The sequence below is a fragment of the Idiotropiscis lumnitzeri genome, chromosome 20 (assembly GCF_059441095.1).
Source record: "Idiotropiscis lumnitzeri isolate Australia: NSW breed Sydney's pygmy pipehorse chromosome 20, RoL_Ilum_1.0, whole genome shotgun sequence".
NCBI classification, from domain to species: domain Eukaryota; kingdom Metazoa; phylum Chordata; class Actinopteri; order Syngnathiformes; family Syngnathidae; genus Idiotropiscis; species Idiotropiscis lumnitzeri.
The window spans coordinates 1,704,869-1,729,023 of NC_142410.1; the positions used below are offsets into that span (position 1 = coordinate 1,704,869).

The 24,155-nt window shown below is 38.4% G+C and overlaps 2 protein-coding genes across 4 annotated transcripts; one reads left to right on the forward strand and one right to left on the reverse strand.

Annotated features, from left to right (window-relative positions):
• Positions 1-792: 792 nt before the first annotated feature.
• Positions 793-11,690, forward strand: dcxr (dicarbonyl/L-xylulose reductase). 3 transcript variants are annotated; one of them, XM_088284280.1, is made up of 9 exons: positions 793-962; positions 1,151-1,228; positions 3,878-3,975; positions 4,070-4,224; positions 4,689-4,731; positions 4,812-4,911; positions 5,031-5,095; positions 7,833-7,950; positions 9,545-11,690. In XM_088284280.1, the coding sequence occupies exons 2-9, from the start codon at positions 1,177-1,179 to the stop codon at positions 9,643-9,645; spliced, it is 732 nt and encodes a 243-aa protein (XP_088140406.1). In that variant the 5' UTR covers positions 793-962; positions 1,151-1,176; the 3' UTR covers positions 9,646-11,690. The 3 variants fall into 3 exon arrangements, with proteins under 3 accessions (XP_088140406.1, XP_088140407.1, XP_088140405.1); XM_088284279.1 differs by having other exon boundaries at positions 799-962; positions 9,542-11,690; XM_088284281.1 differs by lacking the exon at positions 3,878-3,975 and having other exon boundaries at positions 796-962; positions 4,107-4,224; positions 9,542-11,690.
• rac3b (Rac family small GTPase 3b) lies at positions 10,643-24,054 on the reverse strand. The gene is made up of 6 exons (XM_088284282.1): positions 23,851-24,054; positions 19,722-19,793; positions 18,430-18,547; positions 15,970-16,032; positions 15,275-15,434; positions 10,643-13,458 (listed from the first exon to the last, which is right to left on the reverse strand). Exons 1-6 carry the CDS (start codon positions 23,883-23,885, stop codon positions 13,328-13,330), a joined length of 579 nt encoding a protein of 192 aa, XP_088140408.1. The 5' UTR covers positions 23,886-24,054; the 3' UTR covers positions 10,643-13,327.
• Between the last annotated feature and the right edge of the window lie 101 nt (positions 24,055-24,155).

The window sequence follows — 24,155 nt, forward strand, 5'->3', positions numbered from 1 at the left end:
AAAAATCATCATAGATTGGCCATGGATCCGGTCCGAACCATCCCGCGGTCCGGATCCGGTCCGCCATTTGGTGATGCCTGAACTAGAATATCAGGCTGTGTTTCATCCATCCATCCATCCATCATCTGTACCACTTCTCCTCACTAGGGTCGCGGGGGGTGCTGGAGCCTATCCCAGCTATCTTTGGGCAGTAGGCGGGGGACACCCTGAACTGGTTGCCAGCCAATTGCAGGGCACACAACGACGAACAACCATCCGCGCTCACACTCATACCTAGGGGTAATTTACAGTGTTCAATCGGCCTGCCATGCATGTTTTTGGAATGTGGGAGGAAACCGGAGGAAACCCACGCAGGCACGGGGAGAACATGCAAACTACACACAGGATGGCCGGAGCTGGGATTGAAGCCACGCCCGATGCTGTCTCTCACTGTGAGGCCATCGTGCTAACCAGTCGGCCACTGTGCCGCCCGGCTGTGTTTCAATGTAGGTGTTATCATTTTAAAATGAAAATCAAATCGAGTTGTTTTTCTAGTTTTAAAAATTGTTTTCAAACGTAATATCAAATGACCAAAAGAGACACGGATCCCAAATGAAGTTTTACTTTCGGCAACCGTGAGGATAAATTATTGCCATGTTGCAGTTTTCCAAGTTTTTTTATTTTTTTTTTTATCATGATGTAATTTCCAGCGGCGAGTAAACATAAACGTGCCTATAGAATTTAGGTCACCGTATTAAATTGGATAAGCTATTGCTCTAACGGAATTATCGGAAAGCTCAGCACGTTGTAAACAAGCAAAACACCTCCGTGGGTTTGTCGACAAATGAGCTGGACTGAGCTGCCATCAAAACCGACTTTGACCATTAACTTTAAACTCAACTTGGTAGCCAAGCGGAACTAAGTAACGCCTCTTCCTGACAACTGCGCGCCTGGCCAGCTTCGTTCGTGTTTGCACTACTTGGGTGAGAACAGCAACGCTTACGTTAAAAAAAAACAACATAAAATACCCATATTCTTTGTTGAAATAAGCATTTAAGGGAGCGATCTTGCAGGTTTAGTCAGTCGCGTATCGTCACGCAATAGGATCACGAGTGCGACTCGTTGCTTCTTTCCGAGCCGAACGAGTGAAATGTTCGGTTTTCATTTGCAGGACATTTTATTTGGATCTCTTTCGGCATGGAGATTTCATTTGAAGGCAAGCACGCTCTGGTCACCGGAGCAGGAAAAGGTAAAAGCAATACGCAAAAATGATTATCCTCCTTCCTGCGTGTGTCCACTGAACCGGACAGGGGGATACTGCAGTGAGGCCAACCTCCACTCGCAAAAACAAAGTCAAGCCAGCCGCCACTCTAATTTTCAATACTGTGCGACACGGTGCATTACGGTAATGCGCGGAAAGCGCTTGTTGTTGGCCACCTTCAAAATAAAAGCTGTGAAACTCAAGTATGCACGTCAGTGGTTTGGATTTAAAATAATGTTATTAACCTTCTCTGTTCACACAGGGGAATGCAAACTGACTCAAAATTGCACCAAGAAAAGTTATGAATTGAGATAGAAAGAGAAATCAATGTTAACTGTGCACCAATGGCTGACATTACAACAAATTAAAAAAAGAAAATTCAACATTAAGTTTTCGTTATCCCGCAACCAGACCAGTGCTGGGGAACACTAGATCACCCCAGGTATCCAACCAAAGTACTTTCATCAAAATCTGATGTGGCATTTACAAAATAAAAGGCCAAAGAAATATCAATGTTTGACCATTACAACCGATTATGAAAAAATCATTAAAAATTATGTTTTCATTATCACGCAACCAGACCAGTGCTGGGGCACACTAGACCACCCCAGGTATCCAACCAAAGTACTTTCATCCAAATTTGATGTAGCCTTTCAAAATAAAATGCTGAAGAAATCTCAAAATTTGACAGTTACACCCGATTTTGAAAAACTCATGAAAAATTACGTTTTCGTTATCCTGCAACCAGACCACAGTTTAGGCTCACTAGACAACCCCAGGTATCCAACCAAAGTACTTTGAATGAAATCTGATGTGGCATTTCAAAATAAAATGCTGAAGAAATCTCAAAATTTGACAGTTACACCCAAAAGTTGAGATTTCTTCGGCATTTTATTTTGAAATGCCACATCGGATTTCATTCAAAGTACTTTGGTTGGATACCTGGTGTGGCCGAGTGTGTCCCAGCAGTAGTCTGGTTGCGGGATAACGAAAACTTAATTTTTAATGATTTTTCTAAATCAGGTGTAAAGGTCAAATTTAAAGATTTCTCCTGCCTTTTATTTTGAAATGCCACATCAGATTTTGATGAAAGTACCTTGGTTGGATACCTTGGGTGGCCTAGTGTGCCCCAGTGCTTGCCTGGTTGCGGGATAACGAAAATTTAGTTTGATAATTTTCGGAATCGGGTGTAAAGGTCAAATTTTGATATTTCTCCTGCCTTTTATTTTGAAATGCCACGTCAGATTTTGATGAAAGTACCTTGGTTGGATACCTGGGGTGGCCTAGTGTTCCTCTGCAGTGGTCTGGTTGCGGGATAACGAAAACTTAATTTTTAATGAATTTTCGGAATCGGATGTAAAGGTCAAATTTTGAGATTTCTCCTGCCTTTTATTTTGAAATGCCACGTCAGATTTTGATGAAAGTAAATTGGTTGGATACCTGGGGTGGCCTAGTGTTCCTCTGCAGTAGTCTGGTTGCGGGATAACAAAAACTTAATTTTTAATTATTTTTTATTGAATCAGTTGTAATATCAGCCATTGATCTACAGTTAACAATAATTTCTCTTTCTATCGCAATTCATAACATTTCTTGGTGCAATTATGAGTCATTTTGCATTCCCCCTGGGTGAAATGAGAAGTTTAATAACATCATTTTAAATCAAAACCACTGACGTACATAATTGAGTTTCATAGTTTTTATTTTGAAGGTGGCCACCAACAAAGCGCTTTCGGTGCATTACCGTAATGCACCGTGTTGCACAGTATTGGCACTGGCTTGACTTCGTCTTTGCGAGTGGAGGTTGGCCTGACTGCAGTACGGGGGTGGACGTGAACGCCACTGTAAAAGTGTTTAACCTCCTCAACACTAATAAAATACTATAGCGGTTTCTATTAAATAAAATATAGTATCCCACTGTGCACAAATGTATGCAAAACATTTGCACGATGTTTAAAGAATGGAATTGAAAAATCCTCGCTGATGGTACTCGTGAGTCTTTTTTTCTCTTCAAAGAGCTTTGATGCTTTTTGATGATTTTTATATTTAACTCCAGTTTATGCTTTAGAAAATACAAAAAAAAACACAACATTTGGAGGTACCTGCCTTTATTGCATGGCCAATCTATACAATAAAAGAAATTATGACTCGGTAAAATTTTGCACGTGTGGATTTTGTTTGCCCTTTTTTCCCCAAATGAAAAAAGTCTGTAAAATGTATGTATTATATATTTTTGTTCAAAATGTCATACTTCCCTGAATTACTTTTTGGCGTTTAAACTGGAAAATCAATTTGCCTTAAATTTTACATGGTGATAAATTTGGTTATATACCCAAAATACTCAGGCAGCACAGTGCATGACTTACCTCACAATTCAGAGGTTGTGGGTTCATGATTAGCTATATGTAAGATGGATGGATGAATATGTAAATGGCCATTCAAATACTACAGTTACATTAACAATTTTTATGATTAAAAAAAAAAAAACAGTCCATATTTTGAATCAAAGTGGTCCTATTTATTTTACGATCTCTATTCTATTTATTTGGACTGCATGGCCCTAAACTTTTAATATTTTGTGTTTGTTGCGTTAATTCACACGCTGCAAGTCCCCTATTTTTTGTATGTATTGTATCTCAGGGATTGGCAGGGCCACGGCATTAACTCTGGCACGTTATGGTGCAATTGTGACAGCGGTTACACGCACACAGTCTGACCTGGACAGTCTGGTGCACGAGGTACATGATTGTTAACATTCGAAGTATCCCAGAACCATTTTCCTTTTTTCCCCTCCGAAATCCATGTTTTCTGCCTTCTGATGTGTTCCCGTAGTGTCCATCCATCATCCCTGTGTGTGTTGACTTGGCAGACTGGAAGGCCACAGATGCTGCCCTCAAAAACATCGGCCCCATTGATCTGCTCATCAATAATGCTGCATGTGCCAAACTCCAGCCATTTCTTGAAGTCACACCTGACCAATTCGACCAGTGAGACAATTGTTCTGCAAACTTGTTATAGTCACCAACAACTTACAAAATATGTCTAACTAAAATTGAAAGTAGTCGATAGTAGTAAATAGTTTTTATTAACAAATAAAATAAAAAAAAATGCTTTAAAAAAGATAACTAACAAACTACATCTTGCGTTCATGAAAGAAATTAAAACTCGTTTTCATCTTTGTCAATGATTACCATACATGAACTTTCAAGGTTCATTTTAAATGTATTTATTTTGGTATTATTGTATATCCGTACAGAAGAAGGAAGGTCAGTCGTTTGAGAATTCTAGTTTACTTTACTTTATTACACAATACTTAGTGACCTTTTTTATTTTCATTTTGCACTTGACAAATACTTCATACATTAAAAATAATAATAAATTAATAAAAACTACACTAGGAGTCGAATGAAAGTGTGGTCCAGAAAGTAAATGAAGTGTCTTATATTTCTAGGTCTTTTACTGAAAATGTGAAAGCGGTGCTGCATGTGTCTCAGGTAAAGATGTTGAAGAGCTTTTAACTCGTCTTACTCCAAACTCTTTCCACTAAATCAAAGGCAGCTACTCTATGTGGCAGGTCGTGGCTCGTGGGATGATGGCCAGACGATCAGGAGGCTCTATCGTCAATGTGTCTAGCCAGGCGTCACAATGTGCCCTCAAAAACCATTCTGTCTATTGTGAGTAAACTAAAGGTACATCTTTGTGTCTTTTCAAAGTTGACCTGTGACTTGTTATTGTTGTTTAGGATAAGTACAATGTCTTTTGAGTCATCTCACACTTCTGTAATCATCTTTAGGTGCCACTAAAGGAGCACTGGACATGTTGACCAAAGTCATGGCTCTGGAGCTGGGACCCCATCAGGTACTTGACGTTGTCAATTACATGGCAGAAATTCTTGCTGCTGAACACTTTTGAACTGTTTTCATATAATAGCACACATACAGGAACCAGTATAATTTAAATAATACAAATAGCATTTGCATTAAAATGTAGTGGGACATGGGCAAGGACCACCTCCCATTCTTAAATGTTGGTTTATTTTGAAATTGAATAATTTATTTTCACCATTTGAGTAATCATAATGGCACTGGCCATCTGTACTCAATGAACCAGGAAGCAGCCTACAACCACGGTATAAATAATAATAAAAAATAATGAAAACAATGGTCACGGGGGGTGCTGGAGTCTATGCCAGCTATCTTCGGGCAGTAGGCGGGAGACACCCTGAACTGGTTGCCAGCCAATCGCAGGGCACGCAGAAACGAACAACCATCCGCGCTCACACTCATACCTAAGGGCAATTTAGAGTGTTTAATCGACTTGCCATGCATGTTTTTGGAATGCGGGAGGAAACCGGAGTACCCGGAGGAAACCCACGCAGGCACGGGGAGAACATGCAAACTCCACACAGGAAGGCCGGATCGAACCCACGACCGCTGCTGTCTCTTACTGTGAGGCCATCGTGCTAAGCAGTCTGGCCACCGTGCCGTGGTCTGTTTCATATTATCATTCTTATTTTTACAAATTGGTACAATTGGTCTGTGCTCACGTCACATTTCTTCCAACTAGTAACAAATTAGAAGTGTTAAAAAAGGCTTCATCTTGATGAATTGTTGACGACATGCCTTTTTTTTTTTCCTGGAAGTGATGGTTTTGGATATTTCATTATCCCGCTCGACACCGCAATATTCCACATAGATCATACTATTTTTCCCCCTTTTGTTAACAATTCAACCTTGCAAAAGGTTTATAGGGAAGTGATTTTCAAACTTGAAGTGCTACGAAAAGATACTTGAATTTCATAGTACCCTCATTATAATCAACATTAAAAGACAGTAACGTAGTAGGCCAATGAGTTTATCAAAATTTGGTTTTATTGTTTAAAAGTAGATTTGATAATATTGTAAGCATTGTAACATAATGCACAGTTTAGTTTGAGCATTAAATACTGCTCTTAAAGGGACGCTTGATTGACATTAACATTGGCACTTATATAACAAGTTTGTAAAAATGACAGCAGTCTAAAATCCCCCCTAAAAAGACTCTGTAGTGATTTAAGTTATTTATTTTTTTTTTTGTGATGAGATTTACAACAAATTAGCACGTCCCCTTTTGGAGCTCGGCCTGTTATTTTTTTCCTCTTTCAACGTCTACGTCACAACAGAGAGGCAAGCATGTTAATATTGCTCGCTTTGTCAATTCTGTTGTCTAAAACGGCGACCGATCGCCACCAAAATGTAAATTCACATAAATACTCTTGTCCACTTTACCCTGTGAATGTATAAAAGTGTCCTGCAAAATAGTTTAGATTTGTTTACATCAAATGTGAGCTGATGTGATCACCGCCACTAAATTAAAAATATCGTGCCATTCTCCACTTAGATTAGCTGAAGCGAACAACTGCAAGAATGTGCACACGAACCCCGACTGGATATATCTTGGACATTTAACTAGACTAAAGTTGTGTCAACTCTCACAAGGCAGAGGGCCGATGACAGCGGCCAGCAGGCGAGCATGGATCTTTTTTATCCCTTCTGGATGATGACGCTACTGTCTGCTCCTGTGAATTTTTTATCCTGTACTGTCCCAGTCCTGTGATTGCCAGTAAAATTGACTCCAATCCCATGGGAATTACCGCAGAGATATCCGTGGGTGACAGGAATCCAGAGTATCCAGTAGGGGGAAAAAAATCCTCAAAGAGTCAATGAGCAGAAATTTGTTTTTTTTTCATTTTTTTAATTTAAATGTAGCTGACCTCCAAAATGTGAGCAGTACGGAAGCAGGCGCCATTTTCATCTTGTTGAGATGGGACAGGATTTTTTTCTTTGGGAGAGAGATGGGACCAAAATAAAAATCCATTGGATGCGTCAGTGAGCTTCCGTGTTTATCCAGTGGCGGATCCGGAAATCATTATTTCAGGCCGGCTCTGTACATCATGCTGTCATTATTTTGTTTAACACGTTTCCATCACGGCTAAATTACATTTTGTCTCTGCAATTTTTGGACTGCCAGCAAAAAAACTGTTTTTCAAAGGTAACAACACAATTTTATTTATTTAGAAACAGTTTGAACCACTTTTCACAAGAAAATTTAATTCTTACTCTATTAAGCTCCTCCTCTTGCTTGTGGGCAGCGGTCTGGGTTACGGCTGAAAATTGCTTTTTTCGGCTGCAATTGTGTCAGTGTTACAAAGTTGCCGTCAGTCCGCCAGCGAAAATGGGACACCAACAGTGACAGACTTATGGAGCTTCCGTCGGTACTGATGGATTGATTTAATTGGAATATGACTATTTTGTTGTTTGCTTCAAATCCTTTTTTGTCGGGAGTGGATAGTGGACCTTTTATATGTGCCTTGAAAAATGGATTATCAAAAATGAAATATATGAAGTGGACCTATTTTGCACATATTCACATATTTTGTCCATATTTCAAATAATATTTTTGTCAAGCATCTGGTTAGGATGTGTGTGTTCCTATGTTGGGCTTGACTTTCCTCAAGTTTCTTTGTTTCTGTTGCTCATGAATGCTTTTATTGACGACAGTTTGTTGCTGTTACTTTGGACTCTTACTAAATGTCCTGTGTTTTATTTGGTGTCAGATCCGTGTGAACAGTGTGAACCCCACCGTGGTGCTGACTGAAATGGGCCGTCTAGGTTGGAGCGACTCTGAGAAAGCTAAGACCATGACATCTCGCATCCCGCTGGGCCGCTTCGCAGGTTGGAGCCAGCAGATTTTACTGCTCCTTTTCCTTTATCACAACTAGTTTGTGGTCATTAAACATTACATTATGTTATGTAATACAGTACATCTGAAAGCATGCTATATTAGAATTAGAATTAGAATTAGAAATCCCTTTATTGTCATTGTACTCAAGTGTGCAACGAGATTAGAGGGCTCCCCTCTCCAGTGCAATACAACAATAATACAGACAAATATATAAATTAGATAAATAAATAAGAGAGTGCAATGGAATTTAGTACTGAATAGGGTATATAAATGTGATTAATACTAAGACTTTTTCATATGTACTGTCTTGCTACCCAAATTAATTGGGACCAGGATAAGTAATTTCAAAACTTTTCTCACCACATGATCTTAATTTTTTACAAACTCGATTGCATTAAAAAAATACTTTTAGTAAGGCGAAGTAAAAAGAAAAAAATCAGATAATATGGTTGCGCAGACTCTTATAACTCAAGCGGATATGTTTGGAATTGACCAACCACCTTCTAACTCATGTTCAGCATATACCTGCCACCATTTTTAATGCCTCTGATTAACCCAAATAAAGTTAGATGTTCTGGTAGGCTTTTTAACAAACTACTGAAGGTTATGTGCAAACACTGACTAGGATTTTTTTAATGTTCATAATTCCCTCTGCCTTGATTAAGGCCCCAGTTCCAGCCGAAGTAAAACAGCAACAAAGCTTGATGTTACCACCCCATGCTTCACTGTAGTTATGGTGTTCTATTCCAGTGAACAGTGTTGTGTTTGCGGCAAAATGTTAACTCGCGTTTCATCGGACCGTAACAGTATATTTGAGTAGATTCTCAGTCATCCTTGCCATCCGCAAAGGCTGAATTAAGGCAAATGAACTTATTCTCTTTGGCGAACACATTCATTCTCTGAACCGCTGATCATTTCACCTTTTATTCAACAGGCTTCTTGAGATCCAAATTTTTAGACAAGACTAGAAGTCCATGAGCCTGAAGGGATAGCTCAGTGCAAATGTAAATTTAGGATGATAGATACAACAGAGGCGGAGGGAGTTGGAGGGCTCTTGAGGCAACAGGGAAAATGTGGATCAAGATACAAAGACAAACAAACAAAGCCAGACTAAATTTTTAGGTGCTTCAGTGGGTGTCTCCCTGGGGGAGGCGAACAATAGGCCGTTGTTATTGCCTGGCGTGGTTAGAGAAATGAGTGTCCTGCATACCAATTGGTCATTCACTTGCCTTGTGGTAAAACCGCTGCTAGCACCACTCTCCACCATTGAATGGGAGAACCATAGGGTGTACTCACTTGTAGAACCACATTATCCTAGTTGTTTATTTTTACTTCTATTGCTTTAAGATTTTAAAAGCAATTAAGTTGTGCAGGTTGTGGGTCACATTAATGGCGGAAACAGCTTGAAATTATTTATTGTCATCTCTTTCTATTATAAAAAACGGTCATTGAGCTTCTGTATGAGTACTTTTAGACAAAGTAGCACATGTCACGACTCTCAGATTTTTTATTTTTTTCAGAGATGATATTTGCGCTCACAGAATTTGGGGTTGACTACTGTCTTTTTGTGTTTGTGTCCAGAAGTGGATGAAGTGGTGAACAGTATTTTGTTCCTGCTGAGTGACAAGAGCACAATGACAAATGGAGTGTCCCTGCCCGTGGATGGAGGATTCCTGGCCTGTTAAACCAGCACAATATCACCACCAAAACTCTTCACCACTTCTGTGTTTGGACTCTAGTCAATATTTCATTTGGTTTTACATGTCAGTTGGAGTTCTGCTAAATGTACTCATCTATGAATGTCTAGGTAAACTGCTAAGCGCAAGAAAGTCGGATTGAGCTACCTTCAGATGTTTTTTACTTTGTGAACATTCTTTACGACTGATTACTTTATTTATTCCTGCTTATACTGATTTGACTTTTTCGCATCAACGCTTGAGGATACGTTGCCACAAATGAGTCTTGTGGCACTAGTGTTGTGGCTGTAAAACAGTTTGTATGTATTTCTGGGCAACCACAAATTCACATTTGCTCTGCAAACTTATTTTCAAGCAATTGATGATACCAAAAGAAAAGGGAAAAAAGAACCACCGTTTGTCTGACCAAATGAAAAATCAACTTATTAATATAAAGAAGACAAGATGAGTTTCGTGACTCCAAATGATGATACAATTTAAAACCTTTGAGCACTTATTGAGAAATACTAATGGGACCAAATTATTCTAATAATCACATTACAAAGATAATACTATAATGGGTTCAGTATCTTCCTCAAAAATACTTCGACATGGTCACAATGACCAAGGATCGAACTCACAACCTTGACGTTTCAGAAACGACCACTCTACCACTGAGCGACACCTCCCCAAAGATAAGGCTGTTTAATTAAAATGAAAGAAAAATGCAAAATAACTATACTGATTTATGTGCTTGTAGTTTGCTTTCATGTAAAACTTGAAGTAGTTCTTCTTTAACTTGGTGCTCAAGGAATTCAATCAATATTCCAGTAGTAGTGAAACAATTGACCAATCTTACATCAATAATCTTGGAACATTAATCCTAACGACTGTAATCGTATATATATATATATATATATATATATATATATATATATATATAATAACCTCTGAACAAACAATTTAATTGGCAGAAATGTCAGATAATTTAAACAACACGCTGTAATTGTCCATATCCAGGTACTTTTATTCTATTTTCTTTGATGATTTACATGTAATGACTCTGGTGTCGAATAAATCAGGACAAAAAGCCGGACGTACATATACATTTGTATTTAGTATTCCAAAAAATTGAAATATTTAACCACACAGACGTGAAGTAATAAAATTTTAAAAATGAGACACAGTTAGAACAAGTATACAATTCATCTTACATTACATACATACATGGCCAATGCATTTCAACCTCTCCTAAGAATTACAGTGTTTCAAATAACCAGAGAACTTCCATGCAGTAGTAGATGAGGAATTGGTGCTGCATTTGTCAGCTTTACTTCGACACCTTATCTAGGCAGGACAACACAACATCATTCAACCACATAGTTTGCTATGCCAGCCAAAAAAAACAAACAATCACGACAAAAAAGGTAGGAGTGCTGTGTCTCATCGTCACTGGGAGACAAACACACAGCAGCCCTGCACCCATACAGAAATGCATTTACAGTATTACATTTCATAAAAGGTGCATTTTTTTTTGTCACTGACCGCTAAACCCAACTAAAAGTGGCCCCTTTATTTTACAATGTTAGCAACACTTCTAACTTCAACATGAATCACTTTACCTCATTTTGGAGTTATAAGAGCTAAATAGGCTTCATAAAGCATTCATTTTCAAACAATTATTCATATCATAAGATGTCATTTCGCTTTAACAGCCGTGATTATTACTGCAGTACAATATGATTTAGTACCAAAAACTTGACACTAAAAACTTGGGTTTAAAACAATACTGTCGTTCATGCACTTCCCCCGGACTATCAAAACAACATCCTTACACGCGCACACCCCACGCACACACGTGCTTGCACACACGCGCACACAGACAACATCAAAACAATGGCAGAATATTTGACGTCCCATGCAAACTCCTCCACTCTCAGAGGCAGCAAGGTTTTCAACGTTTGTCTGTCAAATGTTCACAGTTAAGATGAAGTTAGTCAAATGCTTGAGCAACAATGTTTGACCACAGACAACAATAAATCCATATAATCCAACAGGGAAGTCGAGGATTTCATCTTGTTACATGTTTTTTTTTTTGTAACAAAGATTATAAATGCGCCACATTAAATTTATAATTTGTGATTAAAAGTCACAACTGCGTCCTTTTGAAGGTGATATCGCCATAGTTTGGATCAATGCTGCTAATGTGGTCGTTTTTATTGCAACGATTAAGCCAATTTTATTTGTCTAAATGGAATATAGCACAATTTTAATATATTTAATATTCTTTCATTGTGCTACAAATATACAGTATGTGTAATATTAACAAAATGTCAGAAAAGAATGGCGTTCAAACAATATCTCCGCAACATCCGGTTTGCCAAATTGTTATACAACTCATGCAAGGAGGACCCAGAGCAGTCATTGTCTTCTGGCAAACCGTTGCATTTTTTTTTCAACATTGCATTAAATTTAGATGCAACACAGAAAAAATATACCACTGACCCAATAGTTATTGGCCCACAACATAAAGTGAAAATTCATTCTATCTTAAATCAATGTGTTACCTTTATTACAAACTAATTTCCAGTTGTAAGAATTTCTTTTTATAAAGGGCCATGCCGGGGTCAGAAACATACGTAAAACGTTCTAAATAATAATAAAATGTATATATTGAAATACAAAATTTACAGGACAAATAAAAAGTTGTCACAAACAGCTAATGACCTACAACTTTTCTGGCACATGGACTTGAATTTTCCTTCATAAATTCATTGTAATTCCAGGAGTATTACATTTTTAAGTATTTGAATTAATACTCCCATGAATTACTACAATTTTACAGACTCGTGGAAATTTATAATATTGTCCTCACCCTGAAGCTAGAATTTTTTTGCCATTAAGTTCGAAATTCCAAGACTTATTTTACTGATTGCTAAAGCTTCCTAAAATATATATATATTTTTTTTTTTACATCATGTTGACTGCTTAAAGTCATTCGAATTAAATAGGAGGACAGTACTGCTAAGTATTTATAATTTAATTCATTATTATTTTCATTATGTCTTTCTGCTTTAAATGTAGTTTAGTTTTTATTTCACCAAGGGGAAAATATGAAGCATTTTTCCAATTAATCAATACTTCCATAAAATATTGATGAGCAAATTCCAGTGATATTTTACACAACAGTGTTCAAAACTATTTCCTTGATGTCATCATGCTTAACTTGTCATTTAAAGGACTAGTTTTTCTGAAGGTTAAATCTTCAAGTAGTTCCTCATATGAATCTAATCTAAAAATGTATTCCGTATTTTTAAGACATGTTCACAGTTCACGTTCTATCAGTCAACACTGCATTCATTCACGCAAGCAGGACTAAGAAAGACAGGACGTAGCGGTGTAAGACGAGTAATAGAAACCTTTGTTAGCCCTCATGGGAACTCAGTGTGGTTCTATGAATACAAAGTACTGTAGGTACGCAGTAAATGTATTTTGACCTTTTTCTGTAATGATAACACAATCAGAGAAATATTGGTCCTGTTACCAATATTGCGTTGAAAAAACATCAATATAAAGAAAGCAATCTTAGCAGTGCACACCCCCTCAAGCTATTTTCTCTCTTCATCACCCTAGAGATGTAGTGGTTCTTGTTTAATGACTTGTAGTGACATGTTTTCGAAGAGTCTTCTTCTCAGAATATGGTGCACCTCTTTCCCCGTTTCTTCACAGGCGGAGGGCAGAGCACAGCTCGGATGGCCTCGTCGAACACCGTCTTCAGGCCTCGCTGGGTCAGCGCAGAACACTCAAGGTACTTTACAGCCCCTGAGGACCAAGAAAAATCCATGATTAGAGACATGTTGCCCAAATAGTTTCTGAAAGACTCAATTGGAGTCAACTTGGCAAAGGTGGTGGAATCTCTCAACCTGAAGCTCCCCAAGAGCAAACATCAACGTAACCTTGAGCAAGATACTCAACTGAACTGAACTGAACTGAAATCAGAGGACTGACACATGTTCATTTTCGTATTCAATGAACACTTTCAATGCCAGCACTTAAAAAAACGTGAGCCTCATGAGTGTCAGCCAGTTCAGAGCATTCTGACTGATCTTTCAATGCTCATCGAATATTGTGTTTATGACTACGTAAACACTGAAACTAACAAATGAAAGAGAATCTTAGAATCTCCGACTTAATCACAAAATCAGTAATCAGCTGTCGAATATGGCTTGGTTTAACTCCAATCACTAATTCTGGTCTAACACAGTGCCCTAAGCATTGTTAATTAGTAAAAGAACATGATTTTGGAATGACGTGTTGATGTTGGTAGAAACTAGAGCTGGGCAATAATTCAATATCAATATATATCGCGACAGAAACCTGATCAAGATCAATAAAAATTTCACTCAATATAATATTGTTTAAAAAAAAAAAAATCAGGACGCAAACCCCAACACCGTCATTCTGCTTGCTGTAGGCAGAGGCAACAGTACGACATTAGATTTGTGCCCCAATTACAAGCAACTAAGAGGAAATTTGGAGTACAAATGTATTTTACTAACAAATATTTTGAATGGTATTTATATCATAACTTGTATCCTATCTTTAATCATTTTATTTGTTTTTCTTATTTTAAATATATACAAAAATAAATCAATAATTATCAATAGATTAATGTGAAACATTGTGATTCACCCAGCCCTACCAAGCATATTCTTGTTAAAAGACATATATTTAATCTTTAAACTAACGAGTTGAATCTTATATTGTAAAATAAAATTACCTAAATTCAGCCGTATTATGGTAAATATATATTGATATTGGCTGATATGAAATACTTATATCATGAGTCAGTAATTATCTCAAAATATGCCAAAACAATTACTCATTATCTTGCAGTTATCATTGACATACATGCGGAATATCCCCAATGTAAAGGTGTCAGTACAAAGCTTGAAGTTCCCTTTCAAAAATGTTTTACTCATTTCATTTTACACAAGGTTAAAATCCGCAAGCCGTTTCATTAAAAAAAATCGCCCTGACCCCAAAATACTGACCTTTATATGCTAGTCCGCTGTAGCAGCCGAGAAAACGGCTTTGTCTGTTTGGCGGCCATGTTGGAAGATGAAACGTTCCCTTCAAATGTAATGCACTGACTTAATAAGAGGTAACTTGCTGTTTTCTCAACCAATTTTCACGGGTGTAACTTTTTTGTCGATGCCAAATCATGTGCTATGAATATACACCATTGGGAAAAAGTTTCCTTGTAGTATTTGTATGGTGTCGTACGCAACTGGATGCAGCACAACAGAATCCTTGGCCTTTCCGTTTTCTTGCCATCAACACATATGGAATTTGCGACTTTGCCATCCCCCCTCCCGTTATAGCTTAGCGTCGTCAGACGCATGCAGCTCAAAGGGGGTGTGTCTTATCTACCTATTCATATCTGTGGGAATGACGTAGTGAGTAGTGTATTGTAATGGTGGAGATCTCATTGAAAAGTTCATTCCATTTTTTTATTAAGCCAAAATTTGATATCTGGGTCACTGTAACATTTGTGTTTTCAAATGTTCACTGAAAAGGCTGCAAATTCATCAAATCAAATGAATAACCCCTTGACATTTGCAACACGTGATCTCACCAATCTCTCTTGCCATGGCCAGACCCTGCGGGTAGGTGATGGGAGAGAGCTTCTTGTCCCGCAGCCTCTCAATGGTGTCCTTGTCATCTCTCAAGTCTAGTTTGGTACCCACAAGGATGATGGGCGTGTTGGGGCAATGGTGTCTCACTTCAGGGTACCACTGAAGTGCCACACATACACCGACACGCAAGCACCAGGACACACAGATACATGCACGCATCCGCACAAATGCATGTCCAAGTTGGTGACAGGAGAGAAAGAGAGAAGTTAGTTTGATACAGAGGCAGAGATTTGCACGCCTTTCCATGATTATAACAAAATTGGTAACGGATCTATCTGGGTTGGAAGCATGTATGAGCACAGAATATCGTCAGGCAACCTATACACACTACACTGTGAGCTTTGACCCGCATAAAAGTGTGATTTCATAGGAAAGCATCTCATGATGCTCAGCAGACAAAACCACAAAGGGCGTCACGCTCACTCTGCAGTGTTTGAACTCATTCAGACCTCATCTTGCAACCTTTTTTATGGCCCAGAGGGTACAAATCCAGTAGATAGTAAAATGAGGTCTGGACGAGAGGTGGGCAGTGTAATAATAAGCCAGGTGGAGCCAAAGATGTGCCTCATTGTGGTCAGACTCGGCGTGGCGGGAGTAAAAGGAGGGAGTTCGGGCGATCAGTCAGCGTACTGACCTTAGCTCGGACGTTCTCAAAGGAAGCCGGACTGACCAGGGAGAAGCATATCAAGAACACATCCTGGGAGAGAACCAAACACGTGACTCATTGAGAGCAAGATCTGCATGCGTGCGACTGTGTGTGCATATGTATCCCCAGACACACTTGGATCGACAAAAAGAAGACCGAGTGTTGTCTAAAATTCAAATCGGTTATTGCTGATTTGTCAAAGTTACATATAAAGTAAATGTAATGCTGCTGCATCTTACGGATGTTCAAAATTTTGCAAGTACCACTAGTGGTATGCAGTCTACTTCTCGTGGTATGTGAAAGTATCATTTTATATATTAGTATACATGTTTTACTTTTCAAGAAAAGTACATTTTATTAAGAAAAGTAGAATTCAGTTGTATTTAACTTTTAAGGACAATAAATGTGCATTTAATCATTTCCGGGTTGGTTTAATTTTTGTTTTGTAAGTACGCTACTGTATTTATTTGTAACTTTAATGTGCGACTCCATTTGGCTGTTTTTTTTCAGTTTTAATGTTTAAACTGCACATAATATTACAGTGACTCCAACCATATTAAATAAACATACACGTTTCTCAGTTTTGTTGAACACTAAAAGCAGCGTGCCATCACCGAACCCATTCGTTGTGTATGTGGTGAGGGGACAGGATTACGTAATGCAGCGTTGCTGGTGCAGTGTGGCAGGAACACGTTTTCTGCAACAGCGAAGTGTCTGGAATTAAAAGTTGTTCTACTCAAGTGTGTTGTCACTGTGATGCCACAAAGCTCCTTAAACAGGAAAGTCGCTGCCGGAGCGCTGGTTCCTTGTGTGAAATAATTATCAATAGGTAAAAAAAAAAAAATTACCTAATAATTTAAGGTAGTCTCCTCATTTTGTTAATGCCATGATATTACAAGTGCAATTTGATATTTAAATTTGTGTTTGCAGGTTATTTATACATTTTAATAAAGTACTGCAAAAATATTTTAAGGGACAGACTTTATTTTATAATTTTGCTGAGTTATTCAAGGGAAAGTCAACACAAACGTTCTTTACAAGAAAATGTTCTATGCAGGCCGTCTAGTCAAAACATGGCATTCTGATTATTAATGCGTTTGCAGAATATGAGTTAAGCAGTTAAGTCCATTTGTTTTTACCCCTATTTGTTGGCAGCCATTTTGTCACTTCTGTGGACTGAAAATGACATCACTGTAGCTCAAGGTTCAGATCACGACTCACCTGTTTTTTTAAGCTGAGTCATGATTGCTCGTTACCTGAGCCCTAAGCAACTGTGATGTCATTGTCAGTCGACAGAAGCGACAAAATGGCCGCCCCCTGAGCTGGCTCAACACGGGCAATTTTGCTGCTGCCAGAACGGGGGTCAGGGGCCTCCAATTTTTATGAATAAGGTCAGAGGGTCGAGACCGGAAGAGTACAGAGATCGCAGCGGGAGGGAGGGGGACTGAGTGTGGCTGGTGTCAAGAAGTGCATTCGACATATAAACTGTGCGAAAAATTTCATGCAAGAGACTCACTGTGGCGACCCCTGGCATTACATTGAAAGTCAAAATAATATGCACGTGTTTTTCTCAGGCACCTACACCAGAACTAGCACCAATTTCCAAAACTGCTGTATACTTGTCGATGACTTGAGATTCAAAGCCTGGATAGCCTGGATCTGCTTCTGGCGGGCTTTTTTTATTACACCTTTAAGTGGAAGGGAAGTTAACATGGTCCCAATGCCTTGTCAAAGACAACATGCTGAAACATATTGCTAAATGTTGTGATCAACTTGACAATGTACTAGTACCACAGTCCCTCATTTATTGGGTCACTCCTGTTGACATAGAACAAAGCTCTCATAGATATTGTTGAGTTATATGCTCTCATTATATTCTTTTTTTTAAGGAGTGATATATTTAATAATATGCCAAAATGTCAATATGGCTTTATGTGTATTTTGTTGAATGTCATGTCATATTTATTGCAACGTTAATTATATTTTGTAACTGTCGTAAATCTCTCATGTTTTACGTGCGGACACTTTACGTTAGGTGTAATGCCCTTTAATGGAAGTTGGCTGTGAGAAGGCTTGTTGTGTCGTGTGACAGAAATAAACGTTGAGATGAAAACATCCTGAAATTATCGAAGTGTTATGTCGGTGCGGTGAGCAAAGAAAGAAATATGGATTACGAAGCTGCCAACGCAACAGATATAAAACAGAATATGTATGTAAAATATGTATTTCAACATCATGCTTTTTAATATTTCTATTACTTTTTTGCCTCGTGAAGTACTGTTCAGCATCACTGGGTTCCTTGAAAGGCCATATGATATAATTTGTATTTACCGATTTTTGTTATCATTAGCATCATCAAATGGCTGGCCAATGACATGAAATATAAACGATCATATAATCATATAAAAAAGATGAAAAGTGCAGCAACAGAATGTTTACTGTGATTACCGTCTGAGGGTAAGATAATGGTCTGAGCCTGTCATAGTCCTCCTGTCCGGCTGTATCCCAAAGGCCCAGATTGACTGGTTTCCCATCCACCATGACATTGGCGGAGTAGTTGTCAAAGCTGTAAGAAGGATAAATTGATACGTAATGAAAAGGACCAGACTTTGTAGCCCCGCCTCACAGTATGAAGCTTGTTGGTCTGTGCTCTGCAATTGGCTGCTGAAAGGGCATCTGTGACCCTCAGATAGGGCTGAACGATTAATCATATTCAAATTAATATTGCATTGTAGGAGAATAATTTTCAAATCACAAAGGGTACAATTTGGAATAAACAAAACAAAAAGATATAGTCAATTTGGTCCGTCGGTAGAGTATATAGGGTCTATATACGTTCAAAATTTACTAAGTACAGTCCACATGACAAGACCAAAACATTTATGTACAATAAGCCTATCCCAGCTGTCTTCGGACAGTCGGCAGTCTACACGCTGGACTGGTTGCCAGCCATTCGCAGGGCACACAAAGGCAACATAATTTAGAAAGTTCAATTAACCTACCATGCATTTTTTTGGGAATGTGGTAGGAAACCAGAGTACCCGGAAAAAACACCCACAAAGAATACAAGGAGAACATGCAAACTCCACACAGGAAGGCCGGAGACGGAATCGAAACCTGCGCCTCTGAACAGTGAGGCCATGGTGCTAACCAGTCGCCCACCATGCCGACGAATAATAAACTTGATATTGTTTATAGTAATACAGATTAATTCATTGTTTGTAATAAAAAAATACAAGCAAAGAGGACCTTAAAAGTGGGAAAATTTTTTAAAATAGATTATATTTCAAACTAGTTTTGCCCTTCCCCCCAACTTCACTCGAGCAGATGTGTATCTGAATTTCACTGATAACTAAAGTGGCTTGTACAAATTGCCTTTTTTTAAATATCTTTCCTGAAAGGAACTGAAGGCGAAGAGAGGTAAGTGAATACACATGCGTGCGTTATTATAATCTATTGTTGTGGGGATGTTGCTTCATTTATTTAAAAAATACTTTTGTTCCACAATGTGTGACTTTGTCACACACCAAAAACCAAACAGAAACGGAAAATCCATTTTTTTGTATTGGCGCAATGCATCACAGAATATATTTGATTTTCTAGTGAGCATCACTCTTAACTTATTTTCAATGTTTTATGGAATACAAATACATTGAGGCCAATGCATAGGGTGCAACCGAAGCTCACTACCTAACAAATATCGCGACAAAATGGTAAACTCATTACTTTATTTTACTCACACAGTGGGGATGTATTCGCCCGGGAATGCATTGGTGGTGTAGCTAATCAGCAGACAGGTCTTACCCACAGCCCTGAAAGACAATGGAGAGAAGTGTAACACATTTGCATACAGTATGTGTAAAAAAGCCTGAATATGGGGTATCAGTACACAGTGTGTGTACGTGTGTGTCCTCAATTAAAGGGAGGCAGCTACTCCCTTTCAGTGAATGCCGCACAGACACTGGCCTACATTCATGTTGCCTGAGGGATATAGTTGACCTCTAATTTTTACCCACATCACAACTCACATGCACATTCGTAATCACAGACAGAAGTGACCTCTAACCTACTTACACACAACAATTGGTGTTCCATGGAAGCATATGTAAGAGTGCCCAAAGTTTTCTTTTTTTAAGAAGAGTAACTTTAAATATTTGAAATAATTTATAGGAGTGCACATAAAGGATGAAAGGAAATACTATTTTATTTGAATTTAATTTTAAGTTTATTTTCTCAGTCACATTTTGAAAAAATGCGAACATATACTCATGAATGTTACAACATTTTCCTAGCAATTGGAACATTCTGTTTTGACCTGCTGCGAAATGTGGTTTTCTCTCTGCTCACAGGTTAATTGCCTGGTTAATTGGTGGGCAGAGTCTTCAATGCGCACCTGTCTGCAATCAGTCTGGGCTGGTAATTAAGTGCAGCTCCACAGCAAGAAAGGTGTCGGATTATTGTTTTGCTTGCCTTAATTTCTTTAGTCACATCTTTGGCTGCGCGTGAAATGGTGGTAAGAGAGAAGGGAACTGACTGTTAAAACTCATCACTGCCTGCCGTTTACAGCTTTTGACAATTTCAAGACCCAAAGGATGTTGTGGTCAATGATTATAAAATGTTCACACTAAGGCAAGGCAGCTTTATTTATATAGCGCTTTTCTACCAAGCAAAAGTTTGGAAAAAATATTCTGTGCTTCTTGTTTTTTCAATTGTTGAAACATTTCATGACCTGGAATGACTTTCAGTTCACAGCTGTGCATAATCAAAAGCTAATAGCTTGAATTTTTGAACTGTTACTGTGGTAGATAACATTTGAATTTAAAGGTGTTTCCAAACGTTTGGCAATTACTAGTCAAACTACAACAAACTACTAAATAAAAGAATATATCATATTCTTTCACCAGGAAAAAAGTGCCTTTTTCTGTCTATGATAGTCAGCAGTTGGAGAAGAGGTAGGTTGCATAAAATGCAGCCGTTTCGAACAGTGACTCATAAACTGCGCTGGTTTCATATCTAAAATGGGCATCGATGTCTTCTACTGGTGGTTGTGCATCAGTAAAGTTGTTTCTAAGTTTGAATCAGACTTTCCCCACCCATACCCATTGTAAAAAGTAATCGACTAGTATACTTGTCAATGGCAACACCAGTTTATCATTGTTTCTTGTTTCCAATGAGTTGTTCTGTTATTGCTCACACACTTGTGTAACTTTTGTTTGAGTTGAAGACTATGCTACTGCTCCTATCTTCTTCCATCAATGTAGTAATCCATTATTTGTCTTTTGGCCAATCATCATAGTAATTTTAGAACTCCATTTATTTAACATTAATTTTTTGTTTGGGGGGGGCTCCTCATATTGCCTTGTAATAAGACTTTATTCGGAAAATAATTCATAATCTCGTCACATTTATTTTACGTGTGTACAATTTTTGTACTGGCTGTAGCCCTTGAATGATTTTGGACCATTTTAAGTAAAAACAGGAGAGCTGAAACGACAGTGACCAATAAGCAGATTAATTAGATCTTGAGTTTCCTTTTACAACCAATCTTTTCCCGCGCAGTGTTTTGTTTTGTTTTTTTTCCCCAGATGAACAATTGAGAAGTCTCATTTGCAATGCTGACCTGGCTGCAGGCAGTAGAGTACTGTAAAAAAAAAACATTTTCACCAAGAAAAAAAATACAGTACAGTATTTGCTCTTCAAACACCAGTATGACTAACATTTTGTTAAAGTAGCGTAGTAGGGCTTTAGATCAAAACGAGACAGATTTAATTTTAAAAAGGTATACTGTATTTAATATTATATCACCATGAGATTATATAATTTGACACTGAAATATTGGTAGAAAAATACTTGAATAAGTCAATACAATTTATCTTAAAAATGTTATGCAAATGTATTGCAATAAATACAACTGAATTGTACTTAGGCAGTGACTCGTACTGGTAGAGGGAACGCATGTAACAGACATTGAGAATAACTGACTATGTTTACATGAGTTGATAAACCTTTCAATGCCGTTGCACAAGGCCATGTAAACACCTGCAAAAACCCAAATTTGCTCATAGTCTGTTTTTTAAAAACCTCAAGAAGACCCATAGGTTATTCCTTTTCAAATATAATTATTTGGTCATATAAAGACGTATCAGGAAATCGCCATTGAAGGAACATTAATTTGTGTTTTGTCGATGTTCTATGGCCATGCAATCTTGGTCCTTTGAGTACAGGAACTACCTGTATGAGTGGCGTCTGTCACACAACTCACTAGAAATACAAGGGCAGAGGTAAACAAATACTATGAGACACAGCACAGGAGCACAGATTTGGAGCAAGGCAGAAACCAACTATTTTATTAGTGTGGTGAAAGAAAGAAATCTAATATATTTTATTGATTGTAGGAAGTAAATTGTTATAATTCCAGCTGACAAATTTAGCAGATGATACTATATTGGCGCTGTACCAGGGCTCGGTGCTATAGCCCCATCAGAAATCTGTCCAGCCGCAGTTAAGAACCTCCAGCATTTTATTTGATATTCTAAAATATATTTATAAGTTATTCTCTCACCGCCCTATGTATCCGTCCAGCACGCCAGAGAAAAAAAATCCTGAAGCCGCCCTTGGTAATATGGCGTTCAAATAATAAAGCTGTTGGTGATTTGTGACGGGAATTAGTGAAGTAATTACTTACAAGTTGCAGGCATAGGGCTAGCCCGCCATCTCCCATATGGTAATCGCTCAGTTATTTCTCTGAGTATAATAAAAATTACAAAAGAGTAAGCATCCATTCCCTTTGAGTCACTTTTGAAACCGACCACTTTAAGACCAAAACGTATCCAGTGACCTGTCCTTGTTGACCAACAAAAAAAAAAAAAAACAAGAGTGTGCACAACGGCAGCAAGCTATATTATGACTAGTCCACTAAACTCTGTGAAAGCTTGTTTGGGCAACTAGTTTAAGTGCGCGTGTTTTTTTTTTTCTGTAACTGTAACGGATTAAAGTAAAAACTATTTCTATCCTGAATATGTGACGCTGGTATAGTATTCAGTTACTCCCCAAGTCCGTTTATAATTGTGGTTGTAGTTAAAAGTGTCATAGTGAGAGATATTTCTATTTCTAATAAGTTGTCAATTTCAGATGCATCTATTATCATGTTGTGAAAATAACTTGGGCAAACCAAAATAATGTAGATTTTCTTCACAGGACAGTGAATAACATGCACTGCATTGAGGTCCAGTTAACACAGTGACACATTGGGATCATTAAACAAGACTGAACCACGAGGCCACTCCTCGCATGTAAACGTCTATATGTTCCAAAACAGTTCATCGTGGGATTTCTTTCAAAGAAGGGCAAAAACTAGTGTCATCACTTAAAGCTATTTTGGACTCTTAAAAACAGTTACTGGGGCTTGTCTGCCGTTGCCATGCTTAACAATGACGATCTTCACAGTGGATTGATTAATCGACAAGTGTTCTATTGATAGTATGCTATGGTGATGACGAAGATGCATGCATGCGACTGAATGGAAAAATTTGGACAGCGGGGCCTGCTTGCTTGTTAACAGGACAACACATTCCTCAGCGTGCATCAGCACTTCAGCCTGCCTCCGGTGGCCTACAAGGCGTGTAGGTGGTCGGCATAGCATCCCGACGCTTTCTAGATTAATAATAACCTTACGATACTCTAAAGGCCGCCATTAAGGTACGAACGAAATAGAACTAAGAAGTCGAACAGCAAAAATATAACGAACATCGGTGGCAGAGTGCACAAAACAGGGCGAGCCCCAGACCCTTTTTCTACATAGCATCCTCCCATAATTTATCCGTGGACACATCGCGGGAGAGAGAATTTGACAAGCATTTTCTTCCTTACCCGTCACCGACCACCACGCATTTGATAGCTTGCATTTGTACACGAGCTGAGGGCCTCCGAGAGCCGGCGTTGGTCGTTTAATAGATCCGACAGGGTGCACTTAGGACTCGGATGAGAGCAGCGGGCCAGTCCGCTTGGCAAATGCGCTGCAGTGAAAGGAGAGGCTACGAGTGAAACCGAGCGGTTCCGGAAAGTACCGAACGAATGTCTCAAAGGGTAAAGCGGGCCGTTATCGTTACCAAGGACAAGATTAAACCCCTCCTTCTACTTCCGGTTTTGCTTAGCCTACCAACCATGTGTATTGC